General features: G+C 45.1%; 1 protein-coding gene across 1 annotated transcript; it reads left to right on the top strand.

Annotated features, from left to right (window-relative positions):
- The first annotated feature begins 5,050 nt into the window (after positions 1-5,050).
- On the top strand, positions 5,051-21,155 carry Slc10a1 (solute carrier family 10 member 1). The gene is made up of 5 exons (XM_055595542.1): positions 5,051-5,545; positions 13,628-13,838; positions 15,994-16,172; positions 17,739-17,935; positions 20,542-21,155. The coding sequence occupies exons 1-5, from the start codon at positions 5,190-5,192 to the stop codon at positions 20,685-20,687; spliced, it is 1,089 nt and encodes a 362-aa protein (XP_055451517.1). The 5' UTR covers positions 5,051-5,189; the 3' UTR covers positions 20,688-21,155.
- Positions 21,156-21,615: the final 460 nt, after the last annotated feature.

The raw sequence follows: 21,615 nt of genomic DNA on the forward strand, positions 1-21,615 counted from the left end.
TATATATATATATATATATATATATATATATATATATATATATATATATATATATGCGCTCTGGGCTTCACACACTCACACACGCAATCTTTCATGAAAACACCTGGGTCATTGCTTGATCCCAGTGTAAAGGAGGATATCACTTAAAGTCCGGATATCTGTTTCCTCTTGATAGGTGAGTTAAGCCTACTTCAGCGTCTAAGGACAGGAACCTTAGCCTGAATTTTGTCACACTAACATCATGTCACTCCTTCTGTTTTTGTAACTTTGAAGCAGCTAACACTATGTGGTCTATTGTCTTTGCGTCTGTAAGTAATCCTCCAAGTTCAGAAGGATTTTTCCCGTTGCTGTTTTTTTAGAAGTTTTAATTAATTGGTTGCCTGGTTGTTTGCTTTACGGTATTAGGTGTCTTCAGTGGGTCTATTGTTGCGAAGAAAAACCATGTCCAAACTACAAGTTGGGGAGAAAAGGATTCATTTGGCTTGTGTTTCTACACTGTAGTCCATCATGAGTTAAGTTAGGACAGGAACTCAAGCAGGGCAGGAAGCTGGAGACAGGAGCTGATGCAGAGGCCATGGAGGGGTGCTGCTTACTGGCTTGCTCATCATGGCCTGCTCAGCCTTCTGTCTGACAGAAGTCAGAACCACCAACCCAGGGATGGCACCACCCAACATGGACTGGTCTTTCCCTCATCAATAGCTAACTAAGAAAATGCCTTACAGCTGGATTTTATGGAGGCCATTGTCTCAGATAACATTCCCTCCTTTCAGATGACTCTAGCTTAGGTCAACTTGACGTGAAACTACTCAGCACACTAGGGATCACTTTGGGAGCCTCGTGCACGCTGACAATTATCCTACTGTTGAACTAAATGCACCTCCAGCTCTTGGATACTGTCGTTGTTCCTTCCCTTGTTACTCTTATAATTAAACCGATACCTCGATTTTTCTAGAACTCAGCATTTTTCTATTTGTTCCTCACGATGAACAGTGAAAACTTCACTGCATTTCTTCTTCCACTTCTCTCTTTCCTTCCCTCTTCCTCTCAATGTTAGTCAATAATATCTTCCTCACAGTTAAAAATGTTTACTCCTGGGATTCGAGAAGTGGCTCAGTGGCAGGGCACACGTGCGAGTGACATGGGTTCAGTTTCGGGAGGAGGAGAAATCCGAGATCAAGGCCCTGGCAGGTTTGGCCTCTGATGCCGGCTATTCACATGGGGGTCAGGGGTCAGAGGACAGCCCCAGGAGGGCTCCAGCGTGAGGCCACAAATTGTAGGACCCAAGACACTGGTGGTTAGATTTCAACATGCAGATTTTGGAAGGACAGAAAGAGTTAGACACTAACAGCAATAACACTGATACTTACGTAACAAGAATTACACACATATCAACCAAACACAATCCACAATTATTCAAATATCTCACTACCCTGAAAATGATTCTAGATTTTTTTCTCCAACTCAATAACCACTTATAAAGTGTATCTGGTTATGTCTCCGTTCCTTATTCTAGAAAAGGCCTTGCCCTAATTTTGTTACATTTACCTTTTATTTTTAAGAGCACAGGCCCAGGGCTCCCACAGTTCAGCAGGGAAAGGCACTGGATGAGCAAGCTTGGGGCCCTAGTGTGGATTCCCGGGTACCGCAAAAAGGTGAAAGGGGGGAACTGATTCCACAGAGTTGTCCTCTGGCCTCCACACATGTGCCATGATGCGTGCACATGTGAGCATACACGAACAATAGCAGGTGGATTAATGTTACTTTGTTTAAAAAGCACATGCCCGTTATTTTATTAAAAATCCTGTGATCTCTCTGTCTCATTGTACATACCTTCGCAGTATCATTAATGAGTGATGTGTAAGGTGAGACCCTATCCTATGTGAACATCTTAATCACCAGCCACACTTCCCCTGGGTTTTAGCATCTGTTGGTAATGTATCATTCATCAATTATTACATTAGGGGGTCGTAATATGATGATCTTTAATTTTTTTTTCTGTCCTTTGATTTGTGTTTAGATTAAAGCACAATCACTCTTTTTTTTTATTTTTTTTTCCACAATCACTCTTAAAATTCAGTTATGTAGTGCTGGACGGTTCCTCTGAGGGTGGTTTTTTCCCTGATGCATGGTCTTCAGCTGTTAACCTTTGCTACGCTTTAACCCCTAAGCATATTCGATTGGAAATTTCGCATTCCTAGTGATTCAGCAGAGGAGTAACTGCCTGTGCCTCTGCCTCAGGGGCTGGTTTTCCATGCAAGTGCTGTGAACTGTGTGATTCTGGTGTGTGGGATCCATCCTCCATCCATCCTCACATGGTGCAGGGATATAGTGTCCCATTCAGAGATGCATTCTGTTTTCCCCTTCCCTCAAATCTGGGATAGACTCTGGTACCTTGTAAGGGAAGAATTATTTATTTTAGCTCACAGTTTCCAAGGTCTTGGTCTTTTGTGGCCAGCAGAACTGCGCAAGTCATGGTGGCCAGGAAGCTGAGAGAAACAATGCTTGCCTTTGCTGGCTTCGTCCAAAGCGAGAAAGCAACCTCCTTCAGGCCACCCTCAATCCTCGGAATGGTTAGCATCCAAGGCGTGCTCCTCATGGATGCCTCCTGCCTGCCCTTCCCCCGAGTCCAGCCCAACTGAAACCTCAGAAAATCACTCACATGAGAGACCCTCCAACGGAAAGGGATGTCAGTCTCATGTCACCCGGGGCCAGCAGACACACTCTGCACTGCACGGCTCCATGGAGCAGCTGCCTCGTGAGTGTGACATGGGAGGTGTGGGCAGTTTTCGAATCCTCGTCTATGCAGGGTTCCAGAGGCCACCAATGTCACAGTTGAAGTCTCTCACTTCCTTTTTTTTTTTTTTTTCTTAGTCTATTTAAAATATGTGTACGGAGAGAGGAATGTACATGGTAGTATGAGTGCCTATGGAGGCCAGGAGAGGACTCCTTTGCAGTTGGAGCTACAGGAGGTTGTAAGCCTTTTAACATGGCTGCAGGGAACCAAACTCCAGGCACCTAAAAGAGCAGCGTGTGAAGGAGCACTTGTTTGTTTTTTTCAAGTAATTACACCAAGCCAAGAGTGCCGATACCCCCACCCCACAGTGGCCCAATCACACTGGGCATGGTAGCTCGCGCCTGTAGACCCTGCCTGGGAAAGGATGGTACAGGATTGTCATAGGCTTAAGGTCAGTGTGCGCTACATAGTAAGACCTTATCTCTAAACCAAAAGAAAATGATGATTAAGCCTTATTACCACCTCAGCAGTTTGGAACTTATGAGGCCTCTAACCAGAGCCTCTGAGTTCCAAGCAGCCAAGAGAAAACCATGTCTGATAGATCCACAGGTCTCACACCTGAGGAGGGTGGGAGGGGAGAGGCTAATGACAGCCACAACCTCCTCTCTAATGCTGCTGATGTTGCCTGCCTCAAACCTGGCTTCCAGCCGGAGACACGCGGGCCCAGTGCGCAAAAGCAGAGCCAGTCGGAAGCTCAGTAGGAAAAGACTGTTCGCCCTGCAGACTATCAAAGCAGATGCTGAGACTTATGGCCAAACTTTGGGCAGAGTGCAGGGAATCTTATGAAAGAAGTGGGAAATAGTAAGATCTGGAGAGGACAGGAACTCCACAAGGAGAGCAACAGAACCAGAAAATTTGAACACAGGGGTCTTTCCAGAGACTCATACTCCAACCAAGTACCATGCATGGAGATAACCTAGAACCCCTGCACAGATGTAGCCCATGACAGTTCAGTGTTCAAGTGGGTTCCATAGTTATGGGAACAGGGACTGTCTCTGACATGAACTGATTGGCCTGCTCTTTGATCACCTCCATCTGAAAGGAGAACAGCCTTACCAGGCCACAGAAGATGACAATGCAGCCACTCCTGATGAGATCTGATAGACTAAGATCAGAAGGAAGGAGAGGAGGACCTCCCCTATCAGTGGACTTGGGGAGGGGCATGCGTGAAGAAGGGGGAAGGAAGGTGAGATTAGGCAGGGAGGCGGGAGGGGTTTATGGAGGGATACAAAGTGAATAAAGTGTAATTATAAAAGTTAAAAAAGAAAAGACTGTTCATCTATAATTCCCAAAATTAACGTGTACGAGCCACCTGCCCAAGGACCAGATAGCTTTCTGGAGTGCTAGAACTTATAGTTCTTAGAAAATAGCGACCCCTCGTGGGAAAATCCGGTAGTCTATAGGTGTGTCTCAGGGCCAGCCACTGAGCTGGAAAATCCCAGCAAAGGGTCCTGACCAAAGCCCATCTCTTGGTCAGTATTTAATATTTAGCAAAGCTTGCTTCAAATTTGGCCCAAAATGGTGAAATTGGTTTTTCTCCAGCAAATCTCATGATTGACACATCCTCGTTTCCTCCTCAAAAGTTTCTCAAGCCATGGGTGCTTCAGGCACCAGCTAGTCTCCACAGGCAGAGTTTCCTCTGAGCCATGCTTTGAGTAAAGAGGCTCCAGGCTTCCAAGAGCCTGTCTACACTCCTGAAAGTTCCTCCCTCTGGAGGTAAGCCTTTCAGGGATTCCTTGTGAGACACATATACTCCTCACCAACCCCAACTCTTGCAGAACACATATGATCCAGATATGGGCACCAAACAAGGTCTCAGGGGAGGAAAGTCGTGGACACATCCTCTCCTGGAGACTGCAACATCACGTGTCCCTACCCGGCCCATGGCCCTCTGAGATTTTCCACCTATGGGAGAATAGTGAAGGTGGAAGAGTCTCTTTCACTTGGGAACAAATGGTGACCCACAGGGCATGGGGCACCTTTCTCCGGGGCACACAACCTGAGGCTTCAGGAACTGAGGTGGAAGCAGGCACTAAAGGAAAGGGGGAAAGGCAGACCTGGTTTGTTGCAGGTCCTGGGAGGGTCTCAAAAACTCTAGAGAAGCATTCTCAGCAGAGTACATAGGAAAGACTCAACCCTGGGCTCGGTGTGAGTGGCACCGAGCAGGCACAGAGGTCAGGGAACTTGAGCAAGGCAGGGAGATCCTCAGAGATAAGGCTCTGGGCTCCCTTATAAACAGAGCGGTGGCTCTGCAGGTTGTGTAATGCTTTATTTGCCCACAGCTATTTTGTCCAGAGACTCTGTCCTGAGAGGGGACTAAAGAAAACATCCAGCAAAGCACCGGGCAAGGAAGGCCAGGAACAGAGAGCAAGGGCGGCCTTCACTGAGCCTGGGGATGGAGGTGTACAATGTAACAGCCCCCTTCAATTTCTCTCTGCCACCCGGCTTCGGCCAGCGCCCCACAGACAAGGCTCTGAGTGTCATCCTGGTGGTCATGCTGCTACTGATCATGCTCTCTCTGGGATGCACCATGGAGCTGAGCAAGATCAAGGCTCACTTGCGGAGACCCAAAGGGGTGGTCATTGCCTTAGTGGCCCAGTATGGCATTATGCCCCTCACTGCCTTTATTCTGGGCAAGGTCTTCCGTCTGAAGGACATCGAGGCACTGGCCATCCTCATCTGTGGATGCTCTCCTGGAGGGAACCTGTCTAACCTCTTCACCCTGGGCATGAAGGGGGACATGAACCTCAGGTAGGAATGAGGGTTAGGAGGGTGGTATGGAACAGGGTGCATTGGAGATATTATAATCTGAGGAAGATCTGGGCCAGAGCCGGGAGATGGGGGGACGGGGAAAAGGATTAAGGTTGGCATTGACTGTCAAAGGCTTATGCTAAGCTGGAGCAGGCTCTGGAGTCTCTTTGGTTTAAGTCCCAAGTGGGAAAAAAAATGTCAGGCTGGTCCAGAGGTATCTTAGATAGCCCTGAACTCCAAGAAGTGTCTCAAGGATCACTTTAAAGGAGCCCAGATTTCACCAAAGAGTCCCTCAGAACTGCAGCCACCTGGCTGTGGCAGAGTCTCAGCTCTGGAGCTGAAAACCTAGAAGGGATGTAATGGGTCCTGAACATTCCAGGTGACATGGAACCAAATGAGCATCTGAAATTCCTGCAGAGAAGAGACTCCAAAGGCTCTTCTTTGGTATCTGGGCATCCAAGCGAGGCATCTGCTAAGACCCTTCACTCAGTTGTCAGATATAGTGAGATCGCCCTCCGAAGACACCTCAGGTAGAACTGAGGTCCCAGCGCTTGGGCAGGTTAGGTTCAGGGTAATCAGCCGGGAGAAGGCAAACAACAGCCTGAGCCCAGAACATCCTGATCAGAAACCAGCCAGGTCTGGCTCCTGAACAGCCAGACTCTACAAGCCTGGTGGAATATCTCCTTCACGCGGGTGTGATTGTTGTAGCAAATGCCTTCCAGAGGAGGCCTTCTTACCCTGCTCGGGCAGTCCATGCCATGGCTGAACTCACTGAAGAAGGAAAGCCTCAGGCAGTCTCCTCTGGGCCTGTTCTCAGGGGAGACTTCAGCAACAGGTAGAGCAGGGAACCCAGAGCCTTTTTGTGTGGGTCCGAGAGCACTGTGCCTGAGACTTAACTGTTACAAAGAAAACTAGCCAAGAAGCCTTTCCTGGTGAGGCACACCAACATTAGGGCCACTGAGGGGAGAGGCAAGGCCTTGGGCATGCTGTCCTGAGGGCATGGTTTGCCACTTTATTTATGTCCCAAGAAATGCAGGTGAAACCTCAGTTCTGGTGCAGAAGAAACACACAGTCACATTAGTCAGAGAAGGGGCTCTGAAGCACCTATGTGTCTGTGGAAGCAGCAGAATGGGAATGGGGTTGGGGACCGCAAAGGATAATGGGTGAGTTTATAGGGCTAACCAAGTGTCACAGTCCCATCAACTGATGGCTGCTACTGAGGTTTCTCCGACCCCGGGGGAATCCACAGTGGTAGGCCTCCCGCTCTGCCCAGCTTGAACAAACAAGCCCTGCCACTTGCTCAACCTCTGTTTTCAGGTTGCAGACTCCACCAAGGGTATCAGTGTGGTCACCTTCCATCGAAGTCCCCTCCTCCTAAGTAAACTTGTCACCCTTATATACATTAACCATGCCTCAGATCCCACTGGCCGAGGATGACTATTATCCTCATGCCCTGACAGACTTTGAATCCAAATTGTCCTGAGAAGTCATTATTTGCCCCAGGAGCCGTGGTGCATGCCTGCAGAGGCAGGTGGATCTCTGTGAGTTCAAGGTCAGGCTGGTCTACAAGGTGAGTCCAGGACACCCAAGGCTACACAGAGAAGCCCTGTCTCAAAAAAAGAAAGGAAGGAACGAAGGAAGGAAGGAAGGAAGGAAGGAAGGAAGGAAGGAAGGAAGGAAGGAAGGAAAAGAAAAGTCACTATTTGCTTTACTATGATGACAGCCATGTAGGAACCTGCATTAAACATCCTTTTCAACAAAGCCAAATTTTAAATTTATTATATATTTTATTATATATATAATATATTATATTATATTATATATTATATTATAAAATTAATATGTTATATATATGGTGTTCTGTCTGCATGTACACCCGTGCATTTATGTGTGTGCCTAGTGCCCAATCAGGCCAGAAGAAGGTGCTGGATTCCCGGGAACTGGAGTTACAGATGGTTGTGAGCTGCCATGTGGGTGCTGGGAATCAAACCCAGATCATCTGGAGGAGCAGCTAGTATCCTTAATCACTGAGCCATCTCTCCAGGCCCTCCCAGCAAAGTCCCTTTTGTATTCTCTTCATACCCTTGTTGTCCACAGTATGCATCCTGCACTGATCCTTGTTTCGGTGGCTGACATGGCTGAGTACACACAGGAGGGAGTGATGAAATTGACCACATTGACAGATGAGGAAAGTCTTTGGCCAGGGTTTCTGGCTGGCTTCGGAGCTGGTGCATCTATGGATGTGGTGAGAGCTGGCCTGTTCTCTGACAGTGTGAATGGAGGCCGCCCTCCAGTCTCAAAGGCACTGGCCCTCTGCTCAGACATGGGTATTGTACAGGAGGGGACTCCACCATCATTAACAGCTCTCTGCTTTTCTTTTTTTAAGATACATATTTTTTAATTTATTTGTATGAGTGCTTTGCCTGCATCATGTAAAGTCACTGTGAATGTGTCCTGATACCCATGGAGGGCAAAGAGGGTTCCGGGTCCTCTGAAACTGGAGCCCTAGATGGTTGTGAGTCACTAGGCGGGTGCTGGGAGTTGAACCCTGGTCCTCTGGAACAGTAGGCAGTGCTTTTAACGGCTGAGCTAATAGCTGAGCCATCTCTCCAGCTTTCTGCTTTTCAAGAGAAGATTGAATATCCATTTTTAGGTGAAATCTCCAGAATTTCAAACATCATCATGTTATTCAAATGTACCTATCTAAAAGGCTGTGCAAAGCAAGCAGTTTCTAAGGGTCAGATGTGGCTCCAAGGCCTACTTTGAGGCCTCTCTTTAAGCTCACTATGTCACACTTAGAAGCAAATGGTGAGACTCTTACTATTCCATTTTACTCACTAGGAAACAGAAGTCAAGAAACATGCCAAAGGTCTCCCAATATCTAAGCAAAAGTTGTGTCCAGAGCCATCCTGGGCCCTCTCCCATCATTATTTTGTCTTCCAAATGGATTAAGCCTGAGGTAAACCACCAGGCAGCCAAGCAGAGCAGTTCCTTCCTCAAAGACTCATGGGCAAGAGAAAACGCCTACACAGTGTGAGCGTGATGGGGACAGAGAGCCTGGACAGCTCTTGCCATCCTCAAACTCTCTTGCTTCCTTTAACCTGCTGGTCCCATAGCAGAGGCCAGAACCAGTGGCTAGGGAGACGAAAGGCCTGGACGCCACCCTCACAAATTCCCTGCTGTGACACAGGAAGCCACTGGGATTCCAACACATTTCCTACTTCACCCTAGGGACTGGCTGGTCACCTTACAATGTCCCCAGCTTGTGCCTCTGATCTTTCTACTACTTCTGAGTTGACGGATACCCAAAAGCAGGGCCTATGCAATACACTCATTCTCAATCAAGAAGGCGCTGGGTGCAGCGGCGCTTGCCTGTCATCCCAGCTACCCAGGTGGCTGAGGCAGGAGAATGCTTCGAGTTCATCTCAAAGTAAAAGAACTCACAAGTAAGCCTGGTATGGTGGCACAGGCCTTGTAATAACCAGCACTGGGAAGGTGGAGGCAAAAGGTATCACGAGTTCAAGGTCACCCTCCCACTAGACATGGAGTTATAGGTTATATTAAATCCTGAAAAAAAAAAAAAAAAAAAAAAAAAAAAAAAAAAGAACATATGTAGGATGGAAAAAATGAAAACACAAAATATGCCATCCCACCACAAGCAGAAACCGGGTCCACAACATTGCAACAGTTCCAGTCTTAGGTGCTAGAATCTGAAGGTCACCATCCATCCGGGTCCTTCAGGGTAAAGTGAGGATGACAGCAGTCACAGAGGTCAGCGGTTGGGGATGGGTACTTCTGACAGACTGTGGAGGAAGTACCTGAGATTCTGGGAACGGGAACATGGCTCTGTCTGTCAAAGAAAACAGGGCAGAAAGTCCCAGAATGCACTGCAGAACCTGACACCCAGCCACGGCGGGCATGATGTCTCTGGACATTAAGACAAACACACAAGCCTTCATATACTTGCTTCAATCTAGCCTCCTCTGCCACATCTCGAAGAGAGTACCACCCAGGACCTGGCTCCAGTACCTCCAAGGATATTTTAATACTTCTTTGTTTTGTTTGTTGTTTGAGACGAAGTTTCACGTAGCCTAGGCTGGCTTTGAACTCACTTATGGGGCCAAAGATGACCTTATAAGCCTCCATCACACCTGGCTTTCTTGATTTTTTAATGTGTATATGTCTCTCTGCATGTGTGTGTCATGGGTGTGTATGTGAGCATGTCTATGTATGTATGTGCTATGTGTGTATATGTACCTAGGTACATGTGTATGGTATGTGTGTGTGTATGTATGTATGTGTGTGCTATGTATGTTCTAGTGCCTGCTGAGGCCAGAAGAGAACATCATTAGAACCCCTGGAGCTGGAGTTACAGAAGGTTGAGCTAACCAGTGTGGGTGCTGAGAAATGAATTTGGGTCCTCTGGAAGAAAAGCAAGCATTTTTAAGTGCTAAGCCACTTTTCTAGCCCCTAGCTCTCTTTTGAAACTATTAACACACATACAAGATATTTTAAAACTATCCCCACATGTACAAACAGATATCCCACTGTATGTTTTTAATTTGGTATCAACAGGTCATACATTTGGCAATTTGCTGTGAGAGCGGGTATCTTGATTCCAGTTACTTTGATGAACACCATAACTGAAAGCAACTTGGGGAGAAAGGGGTTTATTTCATTTTACGGCTCGTAGCTCATTACCCAGGGAAGTCAGGGCAGGAAGCTGGAGGCAGGAGCTGATGCAGAGGCCATGGAGGGGTGCTGCTCATTGGCTTGCTCCTCATGGATGACTCAGCCTGCTTTCAGACAGAATTTCCCTGTGTAGCCTTGGCTGTCCTGGACTCGCTTTATAAACCAGGCTGGCTTCAAATTCACAAGCAATCCACCTGCCTCTGCCTCTCAGAGTGCTGGGATTACAGGCACGCACCACTGCGCCCAGCTTCACATGGAAATCTTACGTCAACTTAGAACTTTTTATTGGTGATCTAATCTTCCATTTTCCATATGAATAATTTTAAGCACCATTTATTTTTTTCCTCCGATACTATATAGTACCACCTCTCTTATTAGTGAAATATGCTTGAGCTTGTATCTGGACTGTCTTATTGTTCAATGTGGCTCTTTCTACCAGTACATTTTCTTAATTACAGTGACCTTACAGGTCTTCATATCTTCATGAAAATGTCAGCAACTTCTCATAGAATCAGCTTTTGAATAGATGAAATCTCTAGAACTTTAGCTTTGCCTTGCATTTATGTGTGTGCATACAGATGTTTCGCCCACATGCGTCTGTGAGCCATATGCCTGCCTGATGCCCTCTTTACAGGGAGTCAGATCCCCTGGAACTGGAGTTACAAATGGTTGTCAACTGCCATGCGAGTATTTCTGGGTTGCCACATGGGAGCTCGGACTTAAACCCAGGTCCTCCGGAAGCTGCCAGTGCTCTTAACCCCTGAGCCACCTCTCCAGCTCCAGCATTTACACACAAATGTTGAGACTGTTTTGGCTTATACTTCCAGAGGGATGGAGTCCACCATAATGGGGAGGACATGGCAATAGGTTGGAAAGGCGTGATGGCAAGAGCAAGAAGCTGGATGATTGATCACATTTCATCTACATGCAAAACTAGTAAAAGCAAACAGGAAGTGGGGTCAGGCTCTAAAACCTCAGAGCCACCCCCAGTAGCCTCCTTCCTCCATGAAATCTCTACAGCCTTCCCCAACAGCATCACCAACTGGGAATGAAGTATTCAACTACATGAGCATATGAGACATTCCTCATCCAAACCACCTCACCCCCTTTATAATCGTCTCCCCATTCTGCCATGACTATGACGTAGAGAACGCTTAGGTTTCTTCCATACCGTCCTGTAATTTTTCATAATCTCTTCAGTAAAGACCTGGAATCTCCTCAAAATTCGTTTCTAAATATTTTATAATTTTGTGATTATAAATGCCACCTATTTAAAAAATTCTATTAACAGCATTCTGATCTCAGTTTATCTTATATTGCAAGTGTTTATAACCCTCTTAATTTTTTATAGTTATAATGAAATCTTTCCTCTATGATCAATCCTTAGCAAAAAAAAAAAAAGAATCCAAGTTTATTTTTCTCTTCTTCCTATACATTTCCACTACTCTTGCTGATCTACAAATTTATGGTAAGCTGTTTACCACTAAAGTTTTTTATTCATTTACTTAATCACTTTACATCCTGATCACAGGCCCCTCCCTCCTCTCCTTCATGCCCCACCCTCATGTCCCCCTTTCCCCATTCCTCCCTCTCCTGCTTCTCAGAGAAGGTGTATTCCCTAGGGGAACCAACACAGCCTGGCATCTCAAGTCTCAGCAGGACTAAGCAGCATCCTCTCCCACTGAAGCCAGACAAGGCAACCCACCTAGGGGAAAGGGATCCAAAGGCAGGCAATAGAATCAGACATAGCTCCTACTCCCATTGTTAGGGGACCCACACGTTGACCAAGCTGTATATCTGCTACATATGTGTAGGGGGTCTAGGTCCTGCCCTTGCATACTCTTTTTGGCTGGTGGTTCAGTCCCTGTGAGCCCTCATGAGCCCAGGTTGGTTTATTCTGTAGGTCTTCTTGTGGTACCCTTGACCTCTCCAGCGCTCTTGATCTTTCCTCCCACTCTTCTACAAAACTCCCTGAACTCCACCTATTGTTTGGCTGTGGGTCTCTGCATCTGTTTCCATCAGCTGCTGGATGAAGCATCTCGTCATTAATAACCACTAATTTTTTTTTAAGATTTATTTATTTATTATGTATACAATTTCTGCCTGCGTGTACACCTGCAAGCCAGAAGAGGGCACCAGATCTCTTTATAGATGGTTGGGAGCCACCGTGTGGTTGCTGGGAATTGAACTCAGGACCTCTGGAAGAGCAGCCAGTGCTCTTAACCACGGAGCCATCTCCCCAGCCCACCACTAAAGTTTGTTTTTGTTGTTGGTGTTGTTGTTTTAATGATAAACTCTAAGTACATATCACTTTAAAACTTAGGATCTTCAGCCGGGCATGATGGTGCTCACCCTTGATCACAGCACTCAGGGAGGCAAGAGGCAGGCAGATCACTGTGAGTTTGAGGCAAGCCTGGTCTTTAACTCGAGTGAGCCAAGGCTACAACAGAGAAACCCTGACTTGAAAAACAATACAAACAAACAAAAAAATAAGTCTCCATTGTTGATGTACTAAACTTTTATAACCACTGGATCTAAATTTTTTCTGCATCTGTTTAATTACAATTTCTAATTTTATAATAGTTTGTCAAAAGCAACTTGAGGAAAGTTTGTTTTGCTTACCCTTGTACATCACAGGCCACCACTGAATAAAATCAAGAACCTGAAGAAACTGAAGCAGAGACCATGGAGGAATGCTGCTTACTGGCTTGCTCCTCATGGCTTGCTCAGTCCGGTTTTTTTGTTTCTTTGTTTTTATGGGCATTTTGTGGGCATTGATGTTTTGCCTTCATGTGTGTCTGTGTGAAGGTGTTGGATCCTGGAGTCACAGGCAGTTATGAGCTGCCATATGGGTGCTAAGAAAGTAGTCAGTGTTCTTAAACGCCGGGCCATCTCTCCAGTTCTCAGTCTGTTTTCTTTTAGCATCCAAGACCAGCAGCTCAGTGGTGGCCCCACAGTGAGATAGGCCCTCAATCATCAATCAAGAAAAAGCATTTTATTTAAATCAGAACGGCACCTTCTCCAATAAAGCACATAGGGTATGAAAAAGTGGGACAGACCTGTGCTTTTTTTGTTTTTATTTTTTGAGACAGGGTTTCTCTGTGTAGCCTTGGCCGTCCTCGGCTCGTTTTGTAGACCAGCCTGGCCTCAAACTCAGATATCCACCTGCCTCTGCCTCCCCAAATGCTGGGATCACAGGCTGGCACCACCACACCCGGCTCGTTCTTATATCTTCTATCATGACTGTTAAGTCAAAACTCTTCAAGTATTCTGCTTCTTTATAAGCAAAAGAACAGTATCTTCGGCAGAAGGCATGGTGCAGTGTTGGGTACACCGAAGGTACTCAAACATCTAACTGGGTTTTCCTTTGTTCTCATCTCTCCCACTCAGCATTGTGATGACTACCTGTTCCACCTTCAGTGCCTTGGGCATGATGCCCCTGCTCTTGTACATCTACACGAAAGGGATCTACGATGGAGATCTGAAGGACAAGGTGCCCTATGCAGGCATTATGATATCACTGGTCATGGTTCTCATTCCTTGCACCATAGGGATCTTCCTCAAGTCCAAAAAGCCACGGGTTACACCCTACCTCATGAAGGTAAGAACTCGGAACCCTTGGTAGAGCATGGTAACTGAGCAACTACCTACACATAGGCTACTTAGGAAGAGGGATTCACTTTTGACTTGCTGTCCTAGGGGTTCTAGGTGAATGTTGGGTCACTTGGCAAGGGCAGTCTATCACAGCATGAGCACGTGTTGGGCCAGGTTCTCACATTCCAAAACGGAACAGAGAGGATAGCACAGGACCCCTATTCCTTTTCAGTATCATCCCCAGTGACCTAAGGACCTTCTGTAAGGCTCCATATCCTGAGGCCACAGTGCTTCCAGTACATACGAGTAGCATCACCCCAGGATCTGCCTTTAAATGTGGATATAGAAAGGTGGGTGGAGATCACACAATCAAATCATAGCAGGCTTCCCTTCCTTATTAGAGACAGAAAATACACCTATTCTTGGTGTGTCTACTACTTCATGGGATTGTAACAGGCACAAATACTATTCAAGAGTCAGGAGAAAAAGTAAACCAGTGTACATATACACATATGTGCGTGGATATAACCTTAATATAACTAAAATAAAATTAAACTGATGCTCCTTGATGCTTGAAGTCTCTGCCATACACTTTGAGGGATCGCTGTCTTCAGAGTTTGTCATTTGAAAAAGGTAAAATTACACACGAGAAATAAAAAACAATAGCAGGCAAATGAGTCTGGTAGTCTTTAAGACTGCCAAAGGCCAGGATGGCCAAGCTTTTGGAGAGGCTTGAGCCAGACACAAAGGTTGAGATTTACATATAAGCCTGGAGAGAGGCTAAATAGAGAGAGCAACCATGGCTGATGTAACTAGCTAGAAGAGACTAAGGAAAAAGCAGAAATACTTCCAGCATTTCATGGCCAGGGTAGAGGAAGAAGATACAATGTCACAGAAGTTTGAAGGAACACAGAAGGAGTACCATGCCAGCCCTTAGAAGATCCCTCCAAGGGCTCATCCTTTTCAGCCTCTTCTACATAGCAAGTCCTAGATGGCCAGCCAGGGTTACACAGTGAGACCTATCTCAAAAAACAAGTAAACATCACACACACAGGAATAAAAAGGAAGCTAAAGCCAAGTCAAAGCATAATCATAAAATAACATATAACTGAGATTTTTATTTTTTTGCTAAGTATTTCTTTATTCAAAAGAGAAGACCTAAATTTACCCATTTTTGTCATTTTGGAGCATGCTGCAAAGAAGTACACTCTGAGAACTTGCATTCTTACGTTTCATGATGAAAACCCTGAGCATTCCAAGAGAGCTTCTCAGTGTTGCATAGAAGATGCAACTATAAAATTAACTATCATAAAAACATGCCATTACCCTCAATAAACGCTTTTACAGCACCTACCAGAGGGAGGGGCCATGATAGCTTTGCAGAGTTTATAATGCTTTTACACATTTCTGGAACTTTCTTGTCTAGTTTCCAGGTCACACAAGCTAGCTGGCTCCTTTCAGTTACACATCATTTGGAGTCAAAAAGGAAGCTACCTAATTCAACCAACCACCTTGTGTTATCAGCTTTGCTTCAAATGACTCTTGGCAATTTCCAGAAGCCCAGTCAGCCTAAGAAGGTGGTTCTCAACCTTCCTAATGCTGAGACCTCTTTAATACAGTTAATATTGTGGTGACCTCCAACCATAAAATTATTTTTGTTGCTACTTCCCAACTGTAGCTTTGCTACTGTTATGAATCGTAATGTAAATGTGTTTTCCAATGGTCTTAGGAGACCACTGTGAAAGATTCATTGGACCCCAAATGGGGCCACTACCCTGAAGTTGAGAACCACTGTCCAAAAACATTGAAGTCCCTCCCTGTGACAGAAGCTAAGAAAAGTATGACTGGTTCTAATGAGCTCCCAAATATGTCTGGAAAGTCTTGAGCAATTGTGTATACAGGCTGAAGATGTCATAAGCATCAACCAGCTCCACAGAACCAGAGTCTCATCCCTCCACAGGTTCAGCACTTCATTGAGAATTTCACAGCATCTGGAGCTATGTCAAAAGCAGCTGGCTAAGCTTGGCTGATGCTCTAACCACCAGTAAGAGCTACCAGTAAGAACTCCAAAAAAAAAAACCAATCTCTGCTACCAATTTGTTTTCCCCCATCTCCGTGCCACGCTCACCCTCCTAACGGCCTCTTCTTGTCCCCATGTCCAGGGAGGAATGATTACGACTTTCTTCCTCAGTGTGGCTGTCACTGCCCTCTCTATCATCAACGTGGGCAACAGCATCTTGTTTGCCATGACACCACTCTTGCTGGCTACCTCCTCCCTGATGCCTTTCTCTGGCTTCCTGATGGGCTACATTCTCTCTGCTCTCTTCCAACTCAATCCAAGGTAAGTATTTTTAGGTCCCATCATTCTTGGGCTGTTTCTTACATCTTCTTAGAAGAGATAAGGAGTTAGGGACCTTGAAATATGGGCAGAGCATATATTCAAAGACACCAACTGAACAAGGATTTTGGGCAATGAGAAATACTGGGGGGGTAAGAGGGTGCAGGCTAATGGCAAAGCCCACCTTCTCCCAGTGTTGAGATCCCGTCTCTTGGAACTCCCTGACAGTTGATGGCAGTCGGGTAGCTTTAATACCACTAACACTTCTTTTCCTTGCCCACTCTTCTTCCTCTTTACAAGGCTTGAATCCTTGACAAGGATGCCAGATGAAAATCTTTAGTTCTCCAACTCAGGTCTTTAACTACAGTGCAACCCAACTCACACAGGCACTGTACAGTAACATTCAACCTGAGGGTCTGTGGGCCTTTCCTTTCAGCCTCAACAAATACTTAAGTTGGAGTCTCACATAAGAGCAGTAGTTCTCAACGTTCCTAATGCTGCACTTGAATCACTTTCATAGTTCTCTCATGTTGTGGTGAACCCCCAACCACAAAATTGTTGCTACTTTGTAGTAATACTTTCGCTGATAGGAACAATGTGAATACCTGCGTTTTCAAATGAAAGGGTTGGTCATCCCCAAATGGGTAGTGACCCACAAGCTGGGCTCCACTGTATTAATAATCTTTCCCTATACTCTAAGAGAAACTTACTTCAAAACACACACAAAATTCACTATTAAAACCATGTTGACAAAGATGAAATTACTGTGCTTGTACTACACGAGGCAAAAGGCTGCTCATGACCATAGCACCACAGTCCTACCACTTGTGGGAGCTACAGATCACAACAACCATAGCACCAAGGGCCATCCCATTAATCCCTCATAACATACTAAAGGTGGTAAGTTACTTTGACACACTTGGAATTAGACAAGTGCACCTTCATTTAAATACAAGCATCCTGCTCTTCAATCCACAAAATGGAAAGCAAAATTAGGAAAATAGCTTTCAAAGATACACAATGGGGCTGACATTTGCTTTTAAGGACAAGTTCTAGAGTTAAAGATGTAAGCTACAGACAGACAGTGAGCTCTGCGACATTTCAATTTTTCACTGTCCGGTCAAGGCACAACTATCACGTAAGACTACCATTAACAAAGGTAATAAACGAAAACTGGTTCCGGGTCCCACTTATCTGCCAATCACTTTCAAGTTTTAGCTTGGCAATCCTGTAAAAGTAGAAAAAGTTTCCTAACTATTCAAAGGCCTCCTTGGGTCCAGACAGATGTTGCTCAGTGTTACATGCCTTGTATATAAAAGGCCAAGTAGCCCCATGCATACATCCACATGCATGCACACACATCCTTTCATAAACTTCCTGTATCTTCTAGTCACCATCCTTGTTGGGATTAGGCTGGCATGCGAAGTCTGGCTTTCTCTAAACCCGTGAGTACTTCAAGCTGATTCCTCCCTCTTCCTATGCTGGGCACTATAGGGCTACAGTTATCAGAAAGAAGGGCAGGCGCAGTGGCTGTCAACTGTCTTGTTGAGCGCTTCTCCCCCCTCACAGGTGCAGACGCACCATCAGCATGGAAACAGGATTTCAAAATGTTCAACTCTGTTCTACCATCCTCAATGTGACCTTCCCCCCTCAAGTCATTGGACCACTTTTCTTCTTTCCTCTCCTCTACATGATTTTCCAACTTGCAGAAGGACTTCTCTTCATTTTTGTCTTCCGGTGCTATAAGAAAATCAAGACTCCCAAGGGTGAGTACTGAATTATCTCCCCTTTGAGCACTGCCAGCACATTGGATCTGAGTTACCAAGAGGTCCCCAGGAGGGACCGGAACCAGGCAGGATTAAAAGTATGTTATTGATGAGTGAGGGTCCTTTCCATCAATACTACTATACTTCTGCTTTAGCTCACAAAAACAAGTTGTGCAGTTTATTCTCAAGCGACTGAGACAATGAGATCACTTGTCTAAGGAAGAGAACCTTCACTGCTAATGGGATAGAACTACTTTGGACCTAAGAGATTTCTAGGTTATGTGAATCCTTCAGCCCTCTTCAGTATTCAGAGCTGAGCTGTGTAACCAGGTCAGAACTTTAGCACCCTAGTGGCCCCAAAGGAAAAGCACAGGACAGTCCTAATTCAACAGAAACCAAAAAGCAATTTCTGGTTACACAGTAACTTAGTCCTAACCTTAATTACACAACTGGTATGATTTGTACCAATTACAATATAGCACTTTGCTTCTGAGGAAGTGAAGAGCACTTGCAGGGGATGGAGAATGGGCTCAGGAGTTTAACACCTGATTGCTCTTCCACAGGAGTCTCAAGGCAGTTCATAATCCTAACTCCAGTCCTAGAGGCAGCCCAATACTGGACCCTGTAGTACAAAGACATACGTGCAGGGAAACAGCCATACACATCAGTTTTTAAAAAGTACTTTAAAATTGTTTGCAGGTGTACATGTACACAAACCCATGTAGTCAGAGAACTCTGTTAAGAGTCACTTCTTCCATGTGGATTTCAGGGCTGGAACTCCGGCCAGCCATTCAGGCTTGGCTGCAAACATCCTCACCTGCCAAGTCATCTCACCAGCCAACAGTAACTTCAAGCCACTGGTTTTGTGGTACTAAGCACAGAACTAAGTACAAGTAGACACTCTACCCACCATCTTTTGGTTTCTATATGAAGCTCAGGCTAGCCTCAAACTGGAGATTCTCCAGCCTCCAAGTGCTCAGCAAAGTACATATCATGTACCATGCCCAGCCATGTTTATTTAGTACTAGATATCAAACCCAGTACTTAGGCATGTTAAAAAGCATTCCACCAGAGCTACATCCCCAGAACCCTCATGTCTTTTTTTATGTTCATGGTTATGTAGATCAGTAAGCGTTACATATGAGCTGCCACATGGGTGCTGGGTATTGAACCCAAGTCCTTTGAAGAGCGGACAGTGCTCTTAACCACTGAGCCCTCTCTCCAGACCCTCCTTCAAAACTGTTAAACAAAACCCCAACATTACTTTTTAGCTATTTCCTAACCCAATTTCTTTACCTGTGTTTTATTTCCAGTAAAACCAAAGCTCTTTCTAGACCCCAAGAACTGTGACTTGCACAAGACACACAAAAAACTACGGTAGAATTCACCACACTATATTAGCAAATGCCAACACTCCCTAGGCAATTGTGGCCTTGGTCACAAGGAGCCAAAAAAAAAAAAAAAAAAAAGGGACTATACTGCAGATCCACTGAAAGCTCTGGCTCAAAACTAGCTTGGGAAAGAACCTCATCTCCAAACAACTCAGTCATTTATTAACCAGTGTGTAGCACTTTCAGTAGAGTACTTCTAAAGCCCTCAATTAGGTTCCAGGTTTAAGGTTGTGGTACCAGGAAGACCTGTAATAAACTTGTGACAGTGGATTTTTTCAAGACCCAAAGCCATTCTAAAGAACTCAGCACCAAAACTGGGGGGGGGACCTGACCCATTTCTTCTAAAGTGGGAAAGCACTGGCGACTCCTGTCTTCCAAGTTCCTCATCACTTCCACATGGCAGGGGGTACCCAGACTGAGTAAGGTAGGGGTTAGCAGTCTAAAATCCCCTAAAGATTCCCCTAAAGCATTCTTCCTGCCTTCCCTCATCCCTGTCTTTATTACTCATTTCAACCGACCCTTGCCTCTACTGCTTAACTGTATTCAAAGGGACGAAAACACTGCACAAAGCAGCTTATTGCTAGTGCTACATTAGGAATTTCAGAGGGAAAGCAAATCTTTCTGAAGGGGATAAGACAGTAGATGCACATACAAAGCACACCCTCAAGAGTTCCTTTGTGTTTGTCTTACTTTTTTGAAGGGTGTGATTTGGGGGGGGGGGGGGAAGGGTTCTGTATAGTCCTGGCTATCCTGAACTTGCTGTTTATCAAGCCAGCCTCAAATGCCATCCGCCTGCCTCCTAAGTGCTGGGATTAAAGGCATGCAGCACCACTACAAGGCTCTTAATTATTTTCTATTGCTGTGCTCAGACACCATGACAGAGGCAACTTATAGAAGAGTTTATTGGGGGCTTACAGTTTTCAGAGTTAAGAGTTCATGGTCATCATAGCAGAAAGCATGGCAGCAGACAGGCAGGGCAATGGAGCAGAAACTCAGCACAAACAGGTAGAAAAAGGTTAACTGGGAATGGCACGGCATGCAGGCTTTTGAAATCTCAGAAGCCCACCCCCAGTGACCCACCTCCAACAAGGCTATACCTTTCAACCCTTCCCTAAGAATTCCTCCAAGTGGAAACCAAGAATTGAAACATGAGCCCATAGGGACCATTCTCATTCAAACCACAATTTTACTCATTCTCCCATTTTAACTTCACAGACAAAACAAAAATTATCTACAAGGCTGCTACAACTGAAGATGCCATTCCAGCAACTGTGGAAAAAGGCACCCACAACAGCAATATTCCTCCTACACAACCTAGCCCTTCCCCCAACGGCCTGGATTCTGAGAAGATGGCAAGTTAGAAAGCCTACGTGAAAAATCAGCAGCAGTAAGAATTGAACACCAAGCCTGCCTGATTGTCTAGCACTTCCAGCATATCCATCAGCAGAATCAAGAAGCCAAACCTGAGACAGAAGGGCATCTCTGCAGGAACCATCACCTATCCCCCATTTTCTACTTGTTTAAATTTGGTATTTGTTTAAAAACTAAACAAGAGCTGGGCAATGTAGTTCATGCCTATAACCCCAATGCTCAGAAACTTAAGGTCAACCTTAGTACAAAGACTGTCTCAAGAAACCAAAAATCCTTTTCAGTGGCTGAGCTCTATGAAGGCTGAAGCAAACCTGCACTTGCACTGCTCTGTACAGCAGTATCTGATAAACATTAATGTCACTATTTCTAAGGGGGTTTTGTTCTCTAAACAGCCACAATCTGTTTCAAGCTGTAACCAAAGGAAATAAACTGCCACTAACAGTTCTAAACTTATGAAAGTGCTGATCTTCATGTTTTTTCTTTGCCACATGACTTGAGCTAGTCAATATCAAACAAACAAAAATGAAGGGTAACACAAAAGCAATTAACAAGATCAAACTGCCATCCACTACCACAATCAAAGTTAACAAGGCCACACAATTTTACTTCACACCCATTTTTCTGTTTACCCTAGGATCATCCCAGCTTTGCTGCATCTGTCAAGAAGCCAAGACAAGTCTTGCACTGGATCTTATATGTTTATCAAAGCGCCGTCCTTTCTGCTTTTAGGTAAGTAAAATTTGGCAATACAAGTCAGATGACAATGAGAAAGCACAGAAGTAAAACTGTCATTTAACTTAGTTTTCAACAATACTCTTGTACCCCTCTTCTAACTCCAAACAGCAAAAGAAAAAAAAACAACACCACACTTCCTCAGGGTTCATGTGTATCATGTATAGTGTTTTTAACTTAGAATAC

This window comes from Psammomys obesus, unplaced genomic scaffold (assembly GCF_907164565.1).
Source record: "Psammomys obesus unplaced genomic scaffold, mPsaObe1.curated_primary_1811, whole genome shotgun sequence".
In the NCBI taxonomy this organism is placed as follows: Eukaryota; Metazoa; Chordata; class Mammalia; order Rodentia; family Muridae; genus Psammomys; species Psammomys obesus.

Bases quoted from the DNA above. Each gene is read 5' to 3' on its own strand.
- Slc10a1 (XM_055595542.1), top strand. From the start codon at position 5,190: ATGGAGGTGTACAATGTAACAGCCCCCTTCAATTTCTCTCTGCCACCC. The intron at 5,546-13,627 runs GTAGGAATGAGG...TCTCCCACTCAG, and splicing joins AAGGGGGACATGAACCTCAG to CATTGTGATGACTACCTGTT. The intron at 16,173-17,738 runs GTAAGTATTTTT...CCCCCCTCACAG, and splicing joins CTCTTCCAACTCAATCCAAG to GTGCAGACGCACCATCAGCA.